Consider the following 18578-nt stretch of genomic DNA (forward strand, 5'->3'; position numbering starts at 1 on the left):
GGCCCCTTTCTCCAGCCTCCACATCTCCCTCACTCTCTAATCCTTCACTCTTGGTTAGGCAGAGTAGATTCGATGTCTCTGTTTTACCATCGTGTTCTTGTAAATTCACTTCTCACAGCCAGTAAGGTTATCAGCGTGTTTTGTGAAATAGCTATGCTGCTCCCTGGTGACCTAAAGTGGATGCAGTTCGTGTGGTTTTTAAATACCCTTTAAAAAATACGGTAAGACGTTGAAATTTAAACTAAAAAAAAAAAAAAAAGCAAAAACGTTTTAAATTGATCATTAGCTCTTCATAGTTTCCTATACTTGGTCATTGTCATTATGGTTTATGACACAGCAGGTTAACATATCAATCCAATTCTTGTTTATTGTTTGTTAATGTTCAAACAGAATTTAAAGAATCTCACCACCTCCTTTTAAAAATCTGCCCTTTATTTCTCTCTGTAAATCGGTTGAGAAATGGCCCCACAGAAATATAGAAGTGGTTTGTTTCTGTTCTGTTTACTAACTCGGCCATTCTCAGACTTCACTCTCTCGGACTCCTGAAGTTTTATTTCTAAGTGGTGTCTGACACACCGGCCTTTCTTATACTTGTCACTTATCTCTGAATTGATGTCTCAAGGTATGTGATAGATAACTTTTTTTAAGCTAGTATGTATTTTACCTTGCTAAAATCTGAGGACATGAGCTTGTTTGAGAAGTAGTATAATAAAGTTGGAATGATGGAAATGCAAGCATGACAACTTCGTGAGGCATTCCTCACTTAAAGGTATTTCACAGACTGTTAAAATGAGAATTATTATCTTTAAAATCATAAAACATATGAACTTTTAAAAAGGTTAACTACCTTTGTTTAAGACCTTTCAAAGACAATATTTTAAAGAACCACTATGTTCTATGTTATTTAAATTTTTTTGAAACCCTGAATTCATAACTATATATGTAAGAGGAGTTTTAAATGTTCCAGTATTCAGGCAAGTATCCACAGTACAAAAATATCTGATAAGCCTATATCAATTAGTCAAAGGCACTCAATTTAATCTATGAGTCATTGGATTTATCTTACAAATTCTAGATTTTAAAAAAACTATCTGTGACATAGAAGACATACTAAGGTAATACCAATAATCCTGACAGTAATTATCAATATACTAGGAGGATAAGCATATTCTTTAAATTCAATTTCATTTGGGTGCTTTATATTATACAACCTCTGAAGGATTAGGACAATTATTTTTAAAGCCTCTTCAGTAATTCCTTTCTTATGTTTCTTCCAAAAACATGTGGATTCTCTTTAAACTTTATAAATTATTTTATTGTTTGTAAATCAGCCCAGAATTCTAAAATATAAAGGGTAATTTGTAAGATTTCTAATTTTTTTCTTCTCTGAGTCTTAATTTTTCATTTTGTTTTGGGTTCTCATACCTATATTGACTATTTAAATTCATAGCATACGTGCATGCATATTAACATAGTTTTGCTTCTTCTCTCTACTAGCTTTTGCAAAAATTCTTGATCCCGCATATCAGGTTGATAAAGGAGGCAGGGTAAGGTTTGTTGTGGAATTGGCAGATCCAAAGTTGGAGGTGAAATGGTATAAAAATGGTCAAGAAATTCGACCCAGTACAAAGTAAGTGAACTTTACAAATAATCAGTGATAACTATATCAATCAAACAGTAGTTTGACTTAATTTTCTATGAATAACAGCACTTTTTATTTAACCTTTACAAAGCAAGATTATATAGAGGGAGAGTAAAAACTTTTCATGTATTTTGGAACCATTAAAATTATAGTGCTGTATGAATTAAACCTTGTTTTAGATTTAATTCTATACAAGCTATTTCAGATGACTCCCAATTATGGTTTTTATCACTACAAGTTATATGTGATTATATCAGGGCATTACCAAACTTCTCTCAATTTTTTAAATAAAAGCTTGAAAATTTTTGAAATACATATTTGATATACCAGCTGGGAGTCCCAGTTTATAATTATATAACTTTTGTTTTTCCAGAGTAGCATCTAAAGCCTGTGTTTTGTTATTGCTTGACCCTCTCCCAAATGAAGGAGACAGACTAATCCCTGATGTCTGATGGTATCACTGGTCTATTAGGACACTGATTTACAGAGATCCTTGTCAGCCTGAGAGATTTTCAACTCCAATACATTTTTTTAAGTTAATAGGAGCCACATGCACATCTATAAAAGACTTTAATCCTAAAAATGTGTCACTTCCGTAGGACAATTAGGTGGCTTCCGATTTCTTAATGTGGTCATGCCTACAAGAGTGACTGTGATGATAGTTTGTACCTGATAAAAAGCTCTTGAAGGTGGCCTGAATTTACCAAAAACATAATTTTACTTGGTTATCTTAGTCTAGAAAATGTTTATTGTTTTATTCTCAAAGTCTTCAATTTGAGAATTTTCCAAATAAAATGTTTTTCTGTAGTCTGTTTTAATGCCCTACTACACTCATCATAATCCAAATCATAGATAATGAAATTGGGCAGTCTTCTTGGCTTTTAGTTGGTTTTTTTTTTGTTTGTTTCCAAATACCCGAGTTCTTTCTTAATAGTAACTGTGATCTGATAACACAAGTTCTTAAGTTCATTTAAGAGAATATCACATTCTATAGAATTACTGTCTATATTAATGATTAAGTTCATATTATTGCTTAAATTGTGTAATCATTTATTTGCTCCAAAAGTCTGTGTCACTGGACTAGGCAAGGAGTAGAATCAATGAATCAGTGAATAAGATCAAGGCTCTGTCCCTCTACAAAGCAGATAAATTGGTCATTTAAAAAAATGTACAGAGTTGACAATCTCTTTGACTATCTCAGACAACCCTATTTTCCAAAAATGGGTTAAAAATATTAAATAGAAAATACGTGAGCACTGATTTATATTTGAAATAAAAACCTTATATAGAAGAAAATTACTGAAATTAAATATTAGTGTATAAGTATGCATATAAATTACATTATGTATTATAAAGATAAAAAGTCGTTTCATGTTTGCTGTTCAGTAAACTATGTAAGATATGCTTCATAAATGGCAGATCAAAATTATATCCCTGTCTTTCAAGCATTACCAAATTATAAGACAAATTTTCTGATAAGAAAGAAAAGAATAAAATCAGGTTTATGCACTCTATTTATCTTCCTCCTATTTAAAATAGATACATCTTTGAACATAAAGGATGTGAAAGAATTATGTTTATCAATAACTGTGGGCTAACAGATGATTCGGAGTATTATGTGACGGCTGGCGATGAGAAATGTTCCACTGAGCTCTTTGTGAGAGGTAAAGTGAAATCTCTTACTGTAGTCATCAAGAGCCATGGCTGTCTCTCGGGGGTAATAATTAAAGTGAAAGTAATGAGATGAGGTTTTGAGATCCACAACAGAACTAAGCAGTGTCTCTAGAGATGGTTTAGTTTGGATGCTCGATTGGCTCTGTATTGGAGCGACTCTACCCTGGCAGTTAATGTATATCCTAATTAATCTTCAGTTTCACTGAAGACTAGAAAAGCCAAGGAGAGAAAAAACTGCTGAGTACAAATGCCTATAGGTTTTGACACAAGCAAGCAGTATTTTACAAAATAATTATTCTAGTTATACCTTCTGAAACCAATGCAGTCTATGGAATAATCCTCATCTTGCATGCTCAGCTGATAAAAAAAAATAGATTTCTCTTGAACCCAGCTTCATAACTAAAGGGGCATCAGTGGTTGTCACTGAGGGCTCTAAAGAGAATCATTTCCTACGACATTGTGAAAAGAGCCAGATGTTGTCGTGAAGCCAGCCACCACTTATTTTTATTTTTGTGAGATCCCCGCTTAAGACAATTCTCCAATCTCTATCACCTATCTAGAGCCAGAATTGAAGAATTTTAGTCTTAACGGTTCTTCTTTAAGACTAAATGATGTTTGATACATTTTGTCTGCTCTCTAGAACAATAATTTATTTGATTTGATGAGTTCTGAGAAAATTTACTCAGTGTTGTCAGCTATTTATTTTGCCAAGAAAAGTCATAAAGACCCTACCTACTATCTACCACCATCAAACTAACCATAACTCTGTGGTATGATACTTTCTTATTTCTGGTTTTTCATCTGTGAATAAGTTTGGGGTTGTGAGGCAGGTTTGGGACATTTAATGATTCTGATTCTCTCTTGTTTTCACACTAGAGCCTCCAATTATGGTGACCAAGCAGCTGGAAGATACAAATGCTTACTGTGGTGAGAAAGTGGAATTGGAATGTGAGGTGTCTGAAGATGATGCAAACGTAAAATGGTAAATATCTTTTATGAGGTCTGTTCATTCTTAGTAGACACACAAAAAAGTACCTTCATAGACTGGAGAATAGGAAATTGTTTTTACAGATATGAAAAGAATCCAGTCTCATTCGTGTTAGTATAAATGGTAACTAAAACTATACTAAGATACTGGGGGTTTTTTACTTACGAAACTGAAAAAGATCTGAAAAGCTGTATTGGTAAGGATGTAGGGAAGCAGGTTCAAGGTTGCCAGGTCTGTTCAACCCCAAAGGCAATAGATGCTCTTCACCTCTATACCATGCTTCCTCTCACTATACCATGCTGGCAACTTACATGGAATATATACTTTTTAAAATTTTTATTCCTAAGCATTTTATGTTATAGTGCCTCAGAAAAATATTTTAGACTAAAAATCACCAATTACTTTAAAAAATAAAACCTTTTTTAGTAAGATGGAAATATTTAATTTAATCCTAAATTAAAATGCTTTGTTGGGAAGTATAGTAAATTACATGGCCGGAGTCTGTAGTAATTAGCACAGAGTCGATTGTTCATTCTAATCTAGAATAATAAAATGTATTAAACCATTATATCTAGTGTACATCAAAGGCCCAAACATGGGTAACATCTGCTCTTAGTATATTCATCTGTTTGATCTTGAATGGAAAGAGGGAGCTTATGTTCTTTTCATGTAGTTTTTCAGATAACATTTGTCATAACAATAATTTATTGATAGATTGATTTATACATTCTTTAATTCATTAAATAGTTCTTGAATGTCTGATGTCTTGACAAATATTCTACAAAACACTGTGATATGGGGAAAACAAGGCCAATAAGGCCCATCTCTTGAAGGGTCATTTATAAAACATTTTAATCTATTTTAACCCAGGTTTAAGAATGGTGAAGAGATCATCCCTGGTCCAAAATCAAGATACAAAGTTAAAATTGAGGGCAAAAAGCACGTTTTGATCATAGAAGGAGCAACCAAGGCTGATAGTGCAGAATATTCTGTGATGACAACAGGAGGACAATCGTGCGCTAAACTTAGTGTTGGCTGTAAGTAAGGCTTCCTTGGCTGTCTTCCTTGTTGGCTTACCAGTGGTGTTGCATTTGTTAATTCCATTTTAGAAAAGTTTCCATCTATTTGATTTCTACCTGTGGCAATTTTAAATATGTAGAATTAAATTCCATTCTAGCTGTGTGTCTATGTCCTATCAACCAGGGTCTCTGAGAAAAAAAAAAAAACACAATTATTCAAGTTCATAGTAGAACACCCATATTGAGAGGGAAGGATAAAAACCACCTGCCAGAAAAGTTACCCATGGTTAAGAAATATTTTCATCTCCAAATCACATAGTAGATGGTAAATAGTTAGACATGATATCAACTCTTGATCATGTTTGCTTAATCCATAGGCGAACTTGCTATCTGTTCATTAAATAAACATTCAACATTCTGCAATTACATTTGAGATGAGAGTTACTCAACTAATAGGCCTCAATTGAGAATACTGAAGAGCTAATTTGCTAATATGCTTCAGAGGCATGAGAGAATTAATGTACTTCCCCCAAATACCCACTATTAGTTCTCAATGGCAGTCTGTCCCTTTCAGTTAGCTATGAAAATTAAAATAGCAGATCTCACAAGAAGATTGATAATATACACAGAGCAGAAACCCTACTTTCTTAACTGCTTTCTTAGTCCAGTTGCAATTCATATGATCACCAAATTATTCAAAAGTAATTTCAATACACTCCTATGTTTCCTGGAGTGTTGGCCATTTTAGTTTAATATTTAAAAAAAAAGGTGTTTTTTTTTAACCGTAGGCAGATCCTTATCTGATATTTGTATCCATTTAAAGCAGGTACAGTCAGTTCTGTTATAATGCAACATATGCATTTCTGAAAATCACTGTGCTATCCAAAGTCATGAAATAAAAAACAAAGGACTAGCTGGGGGAGGCGGGAATGGGATTATGGGCACAACACTCAACATTTTTGTCAGCAACACATCTTACAAAAACCCAATAAGAACCTAACAAAAATATTAGCACAGTTTTACACATGTTAAGTGGTTAATAAATAGAACAATGTATATGGTACTTTACCTTAAAAAGGAACTGACATTTGCTTATGGAGGTGGTGTCAAAAGTGCTGCAGCTTGTGAGCTATTGGATAGTGGTAATCTCAGTTGTGCATGGATGTGGCTCATATCACATGGGTGAACTGAGGTAGCTGGTAGATGTGTGTGTGGGTATGTGGGGGTGTTTTGTATAGTCCTACCTGGCTCAGCTCAGCTGGGTGCAGTTTTTTGAATTCACCTAATCTTTGTCACGAATGAAATTGTAAGCAATCAAACATGAAATTTGTGTTATGCTACAATTGCTCCCTTAATATATTAATTGCATTGGAACAAATTCTCATTTTCAAAGCAATCCTTAATAGCAAAACTGCCATACATTGTGAAATGACACCATGTTTGCCTGTCCGGATTGGGTTTGCACTGGTAATTGTCTATTATTTTTGTAGTGAAGCCTCTGAAGATATTGACACCTCTAACTGATCAGACTGCAAAACTTGGAAAAGAAATCTGCTTGAAGTGTGAAGTCTCTGAAAACATTACAGGAAAATGGACTAAAAATGGGCTGCCTGTTCAGGAGAGTGACCGCCTAAAGGTTGTACACAAAGGAAGGTAAGCAAGCTAGGCAATCCCGAAGTGAAGGCTGGTCCCCATCTTTACTTTCTCCCCTTCTTGGCAAGAATGTTTGAAGAGCCCTCCAAGGGAAAGAATCTATTTCTGATTCATTGCTGACGGAGCGTATGATTTCTCTGTTATACATCATGTCCTACCTGTAATCCTGGATCTGCACCTTACAATATAGTGCTTTGTCTATTCAAAAGCAACTGACTGATTCTTTCTATCTAAACATGACGTTAGAGGAATGATACTGAATTCTAATTGAGGAACTGGTCAAACTGGATTAACTGTCCCTTTGGTGGGGGTGGGGGAGGGCATAATACCCTAGAATCTAGCAAAAAAAAAATCTAAGGCATGGGTTCTCAAACTTGGATCCATGGATCCTAACGATATCATGAATGACCTTTAAGGACCCTCATAAATCCTCTGAAATTGTTAGCAAATTCTGTGTGCACAAAAATACTTGTTTTTCTCCAGCAAGAAGATCCATAGTGGCTATCAGATTTTCACTGGCTCATGACCTCAATAAAGTTAAGAAGTATTACTCTTAGTTTTGGTATATATAGCCAAAGTCAAGATTATTCTTAATAATTTCTTGAATCTTAAAGTATTGTATCAGTGAGATATTTTCTTTTAGCCTTTTTAATGCTATGAGATAAAAAAAATAAGAGATTCTTGCTTAATAAGAAAGTTGTATTTGAGGAGATAACTCCATATAGTCTAAAATAGGTATTTAATATGGACCAACACATAGGAAAATTAAGACTTCACATTATTCTCTCTTTCTCCAAGCTGCACTAAACAAGTTAATCAGATAAAAGCCAGGTTTCTCCTCAGTTTAGGTCATATACAATCTAAATCTTTGCAAAGTCTTAGAAATATGGTTTTCTCGTTTCCTTAGAATCCACAAATTAGTGATAGACAATGCTCTCATTGAGGATGAAGGTGATTATGTATTCACACCAGATGACTACCCTGAGACTTTGTCTGCCAAAGTTCATGTTATTGGTGAGTAGATAAAAGTAACCTTTGCAGAATCCTGTTCTTTGATTTTTGTTGTTGCATACCTTGGAATTGTAACATATTCAAAACTATATGATGTTTAAAGAAAAAAAAATACATGAACTGTTATTAATGACTAACCATATGGTTGATTCTTAAGAAATCTTACTATGAAGTAGTTTTAAAAGGTGCCAGTACCATCTATACTGACTCCTCTCACATTCTTTTTGGCCAGATAAAATATTGATTACTACCAATGTTTAGCACCAGCCAAGTACTAGCCCAGATATTCACATGGGAATGACTGTCTGATAACAAAGGCCATGTTTAATATTCCAGATCCTCCTAAAATCAACCTGGATGGTCTTGATGCTGACAATACAGTAACAGTAATTGCAGGGAACAAGCTTCGTCTTGAGATTCCCATCAGTGGAGAGCCTCCTCCTAAAGTTATTTGGAGCCGAGCAGATAAGGTTTGTTCTACACACACACACACACACACACACACACACACACGCACTGTCCACCTCACTTCCTGACCTCCATTAGTTAGATGAAAGAAGAAGCAAATAAATGTACAGGGGTACAGCAACAATGTAATTTTTTTGATAAAGAAAGATCACTGATTCTCAGGTAAATGTAATAATCATTCATTTACCTTCCATATATGTGACTACCTTCTATGTGACCTGGCATGTTTTTGTGTTCAGTGAACAAGATTCTATATTTCATTCTAATGAATGTCAGGAAATGGGATGAAGGAGAAAGAGGCAATGAATTATTTAAATAAATAGATGGATAAAATTATTTTGCATAGTAATAAGTGCTATGAAAATTAAACAAAAATAGGCTAATATAATTAGCAAGTGACTGTGTGGTGAATGACAAAAGCCTCTTTGAATGACAACAAGGAACCCATTATGTGAAGATCAAAGGAGAAAGATTTTCAGGTGAAGTCAATGCAAGTGCAAAGGATAAAAGGAGAGAACGAACTTGATGTCTTGGAAGAATAAAAAGAAAGCCAGTGTGACTGGGGTAGAGTGAGGGAGCGAATAATAAGGTTGTAGTGGTAGACTAGTATCAGCTCATATGTAACCCTATGGATTCTTATATAAAACTAAAGGCCCAGTGCATGAAATTAGTGCACGGGTAGGGTTCCCTAGGCCTGGCCGGCAATCAGGGCCAATCTGTGGGGCAACCCGCTCACCTGTTCCACCATCCCACCACAGTCCCGCTCTTGTTGGGGCCCATCGGGGCTGGAAGTGCCTCCACTGTCCCTGGTGGTCAGCACGCATCTAATTCCTGGTCCATCAAACTCTGCCCTTGGGGACAATTTGCATATTAGCCTTTTATTATATAGGACTAGAGGCCCAGTGCATGAAATTTGTGCACTGGGGGAAGGTCCCTCAGCCCAGATTACGAGAGGGCACAGACCAGGCTGAGGGACCCCACCAGTGCAGGATCGGGGCCAGGGAGGGACATGGGAGGTTGGCCAGCCAGGGAGGGACGAGGGAGGGCTACAGGATGTGTCCAGCCCATCTTGCTCAGTCCCAATCGGCTGGACCCCAGCAGCAAGCTAACCTACCAGTTGGAGCATCTGCCCCCTGATGGTCAGTGCACATCATAGTGACTGGTTGACTGGTTGACTGGTGGTCAGTGCACGTCATAGTGACCAGTTGAGCAGCCTTAGCTTATCATTAGCATATTATGCTTTGATTGGTTGAATGGCCAACCAGATGACCGTGCACTTAGCATATTAGGCTTTTATTATATAGGATGTCTTATGGGCAGCAAAACTACTCCATATGATTCTATAATTTTGGATACATATCATTATAGATTTGTCAAAACCCATAGAATGTACAACACCAAGAGTGAACCCTAATGTAAACTATGGACTTTTCGTGATAATAATGTGTTACTGTAACAAATGTGCTACTCTGACATGGGGTGTTAATAGTGGGAGAGGTTGTGCATATGTAGGGACAGGTTATATGAGAACTCTCTGGACTGTCTGTTCAATTTTGGAGTAAATCTAAAACTAATTTATTCTTCTTCATCATACTTATTATCATCATCATCAAAGAGCTGGAGAGTATTTCTTCCTTTTCTATTTTCTAGAGGAAAAAAAAGTATCATTGAGCCATGGAATAACTTCAAGCAGTGCAATTGGAGTCTTAAAAGAGGGTCAGAAAACTGTTTAAAGAAATAATAATGTTTCCAAATTTGGCAAAAATTATAAATGCAGATACAAGAAGCTCAATAAAAACCAAGCACAAGGAGCATTAAGAAAATGACTCCAAGACTCATCATAATTAAATTGCTCTAAGCTTGTGAGTAGGAAAAAAACCTTGAAAGTAGAAAGAGAAAAAAGTCACATTTAATACATAGGAACATAGGCAAGGATGACTTCAGATTTCTCTAGAAGCAAGGCAAGTGAGAATACAGTGGGGCAATATCTTTAAAGAAAAATACTGTCAACCTAGAATTCTATACTTGATAGAAATACTTTTTAGAAATGAAGGCAAAATAAAATGATTTTCAGATATATAAAATCTAAAAAAAAGCATCAGCAGCAAACCTGAACTATAAGAAATGCTAAAAGAAGTCCTTAAGTTAGAAGGAAAAGGATATCAGATGAAACATTTTCACAAAGGAACAAAGAGCATCAGGAATGGTAACTACATTTAATAGATAAACATATAAGAGGTTTTTCAATATTTAAATCTCTTAAAAAGATAATTGACTGAAAAATAATAACAATGCACTGTGTGGCTTATATCATAGGTGTAAGTAAAATTTATGACAATAAAAACGTAAGGTCAAGTGGGGAGAAATGGAAGTAAGGATCAGTAGAAATAAAATGGAAGTGTGCTATTGTAAGTTTCTTTTCTTTGGTATACATGAACTATTATAATATCATGTGAAGGTAGACCCTGAAAAGTTAAGGATGTATACTATAAACCCTAAAGGACCTACTAAAATAAAAAATGATTTATAATTAATAAGTAAACAAAGGACATAAAATGCAATCACCAAAACATTTATTAATTCAAAAGAAAGGCAGTAAAGAAGCATGAAGAACAGATGGGACTAATAGGGGGAAAAAGCAAGATATAAAATTGAATATAAAGAGAAATATATAAATATATAAATTAGAGATTTCAATATTCTTCTCTCAATAGTTCATAGAACAAGAAGACAGGCAATCATTAAGTATACAGAAGATTCAAAGAACACTATCAACCATCTTGAACTAATTGACATTTATAGGATACTCCATTGAAAAAGCAGAATGGGCATTATGTTAATAAGCAGGTGGGAAATTTACCAAGATAAACCATAAAAAAGTCTCAGTAATGTTAAAGGATTCAAGTTATGCAAGGTATGTTCTCTGACTACAATGGAATTAATTAGAAAGCAATAACAGAAAGATATCTGGAAATTTTCCAAATAGTTGGAAACCAAGGAACATTTTTCTGAAGAACTCATAAATTAAAGAAGTAATCATAAGTAAAATTAGAGAATATTTATGAACACACCACATATCAGAATTTGTAAATTCTGCTAAATCAGTACTGAATAGCCTTCTATCTATAAAAGGAACAGAATTTGTAGTTAAAAACTTGTCACAAAGAAAATCCCAAGTCTAGATGGCTTTATTGAGAGTTCTACCAAACATTTAATAAAGAAATAATACCAATTCTGCACAAACTCTTCCAGAAAATTGGAGAAGAGAGAAGAATATTTCTCAATTCACTCTTGAAGGCCAGTATTACTCTTATAGCAAAATCAGAAAAATAAAAACATTATAAAAAGAGAAAACTACAAACCAATATCACTCATGAACATAGATGAAAAAGTTCTATACGAAATTTAGCAAATTGAATCCAAAGATATATAAAAGGAATACTACATTATGACAAAGTAGAATTTATCCCAAGAATGCAAAGGTTGTTTAACATTTGAAAATCAATTAATGTAATTTACCATATAATAAACCAAGGGGAAAAAGTATGATCATATCAGTAGACACAAAGACATTTGACAACATCCAACAACCTTTCCTAATATCTCTCAGGAAACTAGGAAGTGAAAGGAACTTTCTCAACATGATAAAAGACATCCATGAAAATCCTATTACTATCATTAAGTAGATGCTGAAAGAGTGAATGCTTTGCCCCTAAGATCAGGAACAAAAGAGACATAGATGTCTACCCTCACCATTTGTCTTCAACACCGTACTGGAGGTTCTAGCCAGGGCAATCAGGAAAGAAAAAGAAATAAAAGGTAATCATATTGGAAAGAAGAAGCAGAACTGCATTTATTTTCATGTGACATAATTATAGTTGTAGAAAATACAATGTACAAAAAATCCACTAGAACAAATGGTACCGTGGCCTAATTTGTATTATCGGAAAGCTGAAAACAATGCGATTGTCCATCAACAGGTGAATGAATAAACAAATTCTAGGATAGTCACACAATGGAATGTTAGTCAGCAATAAAAAAGAATGAATTAAGGATATATGCAACAATGTGGATGAATTTCAAAATAATTATTCTAAGTGAAAGAAGTTGGACAAAAAAGTATTTTTAAAAAGATGTTTTAAAAAACTGGCAGTGCCAAATGCTGGGAAGGATATGGAACAATTAAACTCATTGCTGGTGGGAAAACAAAATGGTATGTCCACTTTGGAAAGTTGGGTGTTTGAGTGTTTTGTTTTTTTGTTTTTTTTTTTACCTATAAATAATCACTTTATTTTTTATTGAATTTATTGGAGAGACATTGGTTAATGAAAATAAAAAGGTTTCAGATGGACAATCTATAATACATATCTGTATATTGTACTGTGTGTTTACCACCCCAAGTCAATTCTCCTTCCATAACCATAGATCCCTCCTTTAACCTCTTCTACCTCCCCTCAGCCCCTTCCCTTCTGGCAATCACCATACTGTTGTCTGTGTTCATGAGTCTTTCTTTTTTTAATTTGCTTAATTCCTTCATTCTTCTTACCCAGCCCCCAAACCCATCTTCTCTGACAGCTGTCAGTCGGTTCTCTGTATCCATGAATCTGTCTCTATTTTGTTTGTTAGTTATTTTGTTCATTAGATTCCACATATAAGTGAAATCATATGGTAAATGTTTTTCTCTGACTGGTTTATTTCACTTAGCATAATACTCTCTAGCTCTATCCATGCTGTTGCAGAAGGTAAGATTCCTTCTTTTTACGGCTGAGTAGTATTCCATTGTGTAAATGTACCACAGCTTTTTTTATCCCCTCATCTACTGATGGACACTTGAACTGCTTCCAAATCTAGCTATTGTAAATAATGCTGCAATGAATATAGGGGTGCATATATTTTTTTTGAATTAGTGTTTCAGGTTACTTTGGAAAGTGGAAAATAGTGTGGTAGTTTTTTATAAAGTTGTGAACTTAACTACACAACTCTACAATGCTATTGTTACATACTTACTCAAGAGAAATGAAGACATAGGTCCATACACAAACCTATACATAAATGATTATAGCAGCTTTATTTATAATTGTTAAAACATGGAAATGACTCAAAAGTTCATTTGTACAAACATAGTTTGTACATACATAAATCAACTGCACACGAACTATACAATGGAATACTACCCAACAGAAAAAAGGAATTTACCTAATAAAAAAGTAACATGCTAACTGACCTTACCTTCACAATGCCCACCAGCCAATCAGGAGTGAGTATGCAAATTAACCCAACAAAGATGGTGGGTTAATTTGCATATGCAGGTGCCAAGCGGCTGGCAGCCATGGCAATGATGCAGGCATTCCGCATCACCCCAGCTGCTCCAGGCCTCTGGACAGCGTGTGAAGGGCGAAGGTGGAAAGGCAGCTCCGGGCAGAGCGAAGGCGCTGCCGGCAGCCAGGGGAAGGAAGGCCCATTCTTGCATGAATCTTCGTGCATCAGGCCTCTAGTGTACTAATAATACATACAGAGACATGGATGAATTGAAAGAGCATCATGCTAAGTGAAAGAAAATAGATCCAAAAGGCTACACACTGATTTCATTTACATGGAATTTCAAAAAGGGAAAACTATCAGATAAGAGACCAGTGATTGCCGGGGGGGGGGGGGGGGGTCAGAGTGTGGGGTGAGTGCGTGACTGCATGGGGACACTGTTGGTGGTGATAGGAATAATCTGTATATTCATTATGGTGGTGGTTACAGAATCATATAAATTTGTCAAAATTCATAGAACTGTAAATCTAAAAAGTGTGAATTTTACTTTATGCACATTGTAGCACAATAATAAGCAAAATAAAACATAGAAAACTGAGGATAATATAACACCACCTTAAATAAATATTTTTCTTTTCACATGAAAAAAAGCAGAACATCTTGTATAATCTTAAGATTAGAATTTGGCTACTATGATAAAAATTTTGTTCTATTATAAAACAAAAATCATGAAAACTATTTCAGGTATTCTTACTGTTGTCAAAATCTTTTATTATTGAAGATTTATGTGTTCTAATCCAGAGACAATAGAGTAGAGAGCTAACAATAGTTAGTGGCAAGTTACTTAGATGACCTAAAGTTACCTTGATCGTCTCTGTTTCGCCTCTTTGTATACTGGCTGTTCGTTATCATATAGAAGCTATAACCTGGGAACCAAAAAGAAAAAAATGTGATGCTGGTTGTGCCTGCTGAGCCACTGTGGCTGCAGGCTGCTGCAAAACCTGGGTCTTCGTTTCCCGCTGGTGACCCGCTGGCTTCATGGCCTCATGAAGCTGCTGGCTGGTTCGTTCTTGGCAAAGGGACCCAGTGCGCCTGCATCATCGAGCAATATGGCTACACACACCTTTCTGCAGGAGAACTCCTTCGTGATGAAAGGGAAAACCCAGATTCAGAGTATGGTGAACTTACTGAAAAGTACATTAAAGAAGGAAAGATTGTGCCAGTCGAGATAATTGCCAGTTTGTTAAAGAGGGAGATGGACCAGATAATGGCTGCAAATACTCAGAAGAATAAATTCCAAGATCTGAAGACAACCTTCAAGGTTGGAACAGGACCATGGATGGGAAGGCAGATGTATCTTTCGTTCTGTTTTTTGTTTTTTTTTAATTGTGATAATGAGATCTGTATTGTATGATGTCTTGAGAAGGGAAAGAGTAGTGGTGACAACAGAGAGAGCATGGAAAAGAAAATTCAAACCTATCTTCAGTCCACAAAGCCAGTTATTGACTCATATGAAGAAATGGAGCAAGTCAAGAAAATAGATACTTCTAAATCTGTGGGTGAAGTTTTTGATGAAGTTGTGAGGATTTTTGACAAAGAAGGCTAACTCTAAACTAAATCTGAAAACATCCTTGAAATCGTGCTTGAATATTGCTTTGATAGTTGCTATCACAATCCCTTTTTAAGGCAATTTTAATCTTTCATAATTACATCACAATTACTGGCCAGAAAGTATATAGTAAGACAAATTATATTTTTTTATCTTCCAATTTTATTTATTTATTTATTTATTTAGTCACAGGAATAGACAGTGAATCGGGGTCTAAATTTGTCTTAGCTGTGGTGCTCACAAAACAGAGAAGGGAATTACCTAGTTCTTTGTTTTTATTCAATAAGGATATCCCTTTTATAGTTTGTGCCTTCTGTGAGCAAAATTTTTTAGTATGTGTATATCCCTTTAGTGATTACAAGGTGTCAGGGTTAGGGATTCCTCACTTCCTCTTTTTCTTGCAGGTTTTATTTATTTATTTATTTATTTATTTATTTATATTTTTAAATATATTTTATTGATATTTTACAGAGAGGAAGGGAGAGGGATAGAGAGTTAGAAACATCGATGAGAGAGAAACATCGATCAGCTGCCTCCTGCACACCTCCCACTGGGGATGTGCCCGCAACAAAGGTACGTGCCCTTGACCGGAATCAAACCTGGGACCTTTCAGTCTGCAGGCTGACGCTCTATCCACTGAGCCAAACCGGTTTCGGCTTTCTTGCAGGTTTTAAATTTCCAACCTGCTCAGTGAATTTGTGGACCAAATTCCAAAGGAACTTTTTGTGTAGTTAGTTCTTGCACAATGTGTTTGGTAAACAAACTCATAAGATGAATTGCTAGAAGTGTTTTAGTATTTATCCAATAATTGACCATATCCTATAGAAAGGTAAGAAAACTTAGGCTACATTTTAGTTTTACCACAACTTTACAAAGCTGTGTGACAGGGTATAGTCTGCTTCCAAGGGTTGGGATGGGGGCACTGGGGGCTCAGAGCCTGGCAGAATTGTCAGTTTTATTCTGACATAAATCTGAGGGTAACATGTGTTCCTTATGCTCTGTTGTATAGTGTTATTAATGATGAAATTGACCTCAACAAAATTCCTAGCACTTAGAACCTTGAAATGCATGTACTAGGTTTATGGTGAAGTGGTTTGGGGGGTTTTTTGTTTTTTGTTTTTGTTTTTGGTTTGTTTTCTAGACTAAATATAAGGTTTAGTATAAAGTATAAGAAATCTAAATGGTTAAACTTCCCATTTGTATTTTATTTTCTTGAATATTTTTTTCATAGTTATTTGTTTAAGAAGATTTAAAAATCACTGCACTTTGGTCAGAAAAATAATAAATATATTTTATAAATGAAAAAAGTGTAATGCTGCTTTAAATTATGGTTTAAGAAAAATGGAAAGAAAGAGGAGGAGAAGGAAAAAATGAAAACATAATAGAATGCTCAACCTCACTTTGGGAATGAGATGTTCATTCCCTGTGTCCTCTTGGAAGGGAAAAATCAATACTCAATTAACTTTATGAAAAATGGGCATTGTGACCTTCAAACCTCTTCAATATTTTTAAAATTTCAAGACCTCTAAAACACGAAAGAAATCACTGTTTAGTTTCTGAAATGAATTTCTAATTTCATATGCAAAGAGACTTCTCTCCTAGAATAACACTCTGTACTCATGTTTTTAGTCCTCCAACTTTTTCTTTGGTGAATTAATGCTTGGTGGGCTTTGGAGTCAAAATCCAATTCTACCACTTCTTAGCCATGTGGCCATGGGCCACAGTGTTCTCATGCGTAAAGTGGGATGATACCTTTGTCCTTAGGGTTGATGGAAGATTAAACTAAGAATGTGTGTTTTAGGCATTAGTACCTTGTCCAGCTTAGGTTATACGGCACTCCCGTATAGTCCTTGTTGTTGTCTAGGTCATGCCACATTTTATTTCTTTCCTCCTTAGGCCATCACGGAGGGCAGTGGCCGGATAAGGGCAGAATCTTACCCTGACAGCAGCACTCTGGTTATCGATGTCGCTGAAAGAGATGATTCTGGTGTTTACAATATAAATCTGAAAAATGAAGCTGGAGAAGCACATGCCAGCATCAAGATTAAAGTTGTGGGTAAGTCACCCTATCTGGTTTGGCTCAGTGGATAGGGCATTGGCCTGTGGACTAAAGGGTCCCAGGTTTGATTCTGGTCAGGGCCACATGCCGGGTTTCGGGCTTGATCCCCAGTGGGGGGTGTGCAGGGGGCAGCCAATCAATGATTCTCTCTCGTCATTGATGTTTCAATCGCTCTCTCCCTCTCCCTTCCTCTCTCTGAAATCAATATATATCTATCAATATATATATCAATATATCTATATCTATAGGTATAGATATAGATATAGATATATAAAGTTGTGGTAAGTCCACTGGATCAGTAAACTTCTAAACACAAGTTGGCATGTCTAGATCATGAGTACACCGTCAGCTCTTGATTCTCTCAACATTTCTGGGTAGGCAACAAAGAGAAACATAGTTGGGCTCTATATTATAAATCTCTGTCTTTCTTTATCTTTGACACTTCTTATCTTTTCTTTCCTTCTCTTTTCCTTTCCTTCCTCTTTTTTTGTAGCATGGAGGACATACTGTAGGAATGAGTAACTGAGACAGCCATTCTGGGTGCTGGTCAGTAGCTCTTCATAGTCATATTCCCTTTCGGCGTCCTCTAAAGTTACTGAAACAAATGTTAAATAATTTCCCACATCACAATCATTATAGAGGAGTAAGTCTGTCTTGGTCCTTCGATGACCGTCTAAGTACATTTTTCCTGAGCCTGAATCCAAGTGAAATGAGTCTAGCAGATTATTGGTGATCCTAGGTTTCATGAACTCTTTATCACACTTCAGATGTCCCTTAAACATATTTCAGATTGACCATAAACTAAGGTCATTTTATCAGGCACTGAACTATATTTACAAGGCATGGTGACTTATCATTTTTACTTGGATTTTTATCAATGGACATCTTGAGTCTTCCAACTATTGTAAAATTCACAATAAACCATCCTGGATTCAGTTCTGCTGGAAGTTCACGTTGTAGTTAAAAAAAAAACAAAATCACATTGGACATTTTGTTTCTTAGTTACTATTCTCAAGGTAAAGAACAAGAGTCTTGGGTTCCATGTGGGGCTTGTTATCTAAGTTGTGACACTACTTTTAAAGGATTCTTATTTTTATTTGGCTTACCTTCTCATATCTCAGAGGAAGCATGAGTTTTTGCTAAAATTAGTTACTAAGTGCATTTCAGTAAACGTGCAAAAGTTCTCAGAAATAACA

At 35.4% G+C, this 18578-nt stretch overlaps 1 protein-coding gene and 1 pseudogene across 4 annotated transcripts in view; both read left to right on the forward strand.

Annotated features, from left to right (window-relative positions):
- Positions 1-18578, forward strand: part of MYBPC1 (myosin binding protein C1) — a gene marked incomplete at its 3' end in the record, with an annotated part of 97663 nt that overhangs the window by 52180 nt on the left and 26905 nt on the right. For all 3 annotated transcript variants that reach the window (XM_080660723.1, XM_080660722.1, XM_080660724.1), the window contains 8 exons: positions 1498-1630; positions 3182-3306; positions 4193-4298; positions 5175-5341; positions 6814-6976; positions 7884-7990; positions 8324-8457; positions 17220-17379. In XM_080660723.1, coding sequence (XP_080516849.1) covers positions 1498-1630; positions 3182-3306; positions 4193-4298; positions 5175-5341; positions 6814-6976; positions 7884-7990; positions 8324-8457; positions 17220-17379 — 1095 coding nt within the window. The remainder of the gene's footprint in view (positions 1-1497; positions 1631-3181; positions 3307-4192; positions 4299-5174; positions 5342-6813; positions 6977-7883; positions 7991-8323; positions 8458-17219; positions 17380-18578) is intronic.
- Positions 14667-15320, forward strand: LOC308243345 (UMP-CMP kinase-like; annotated as a pseudogene). Its single transcript has one exon. The product of its transcript is annotated as a UMP-CMP kinase-like (transcript).

The sequence above is a fragment of the Plecotus auritus genome (genome assembly GCF_963455305.1).
Source record: "Plecotus auritus genome assembly, chromosome: 3".
NCBI lineage: Eukaryota > Metazoa > Chordata > Mammalia > Chiroptera > Vespertilionidae > Plecotus > Plecotus auritus.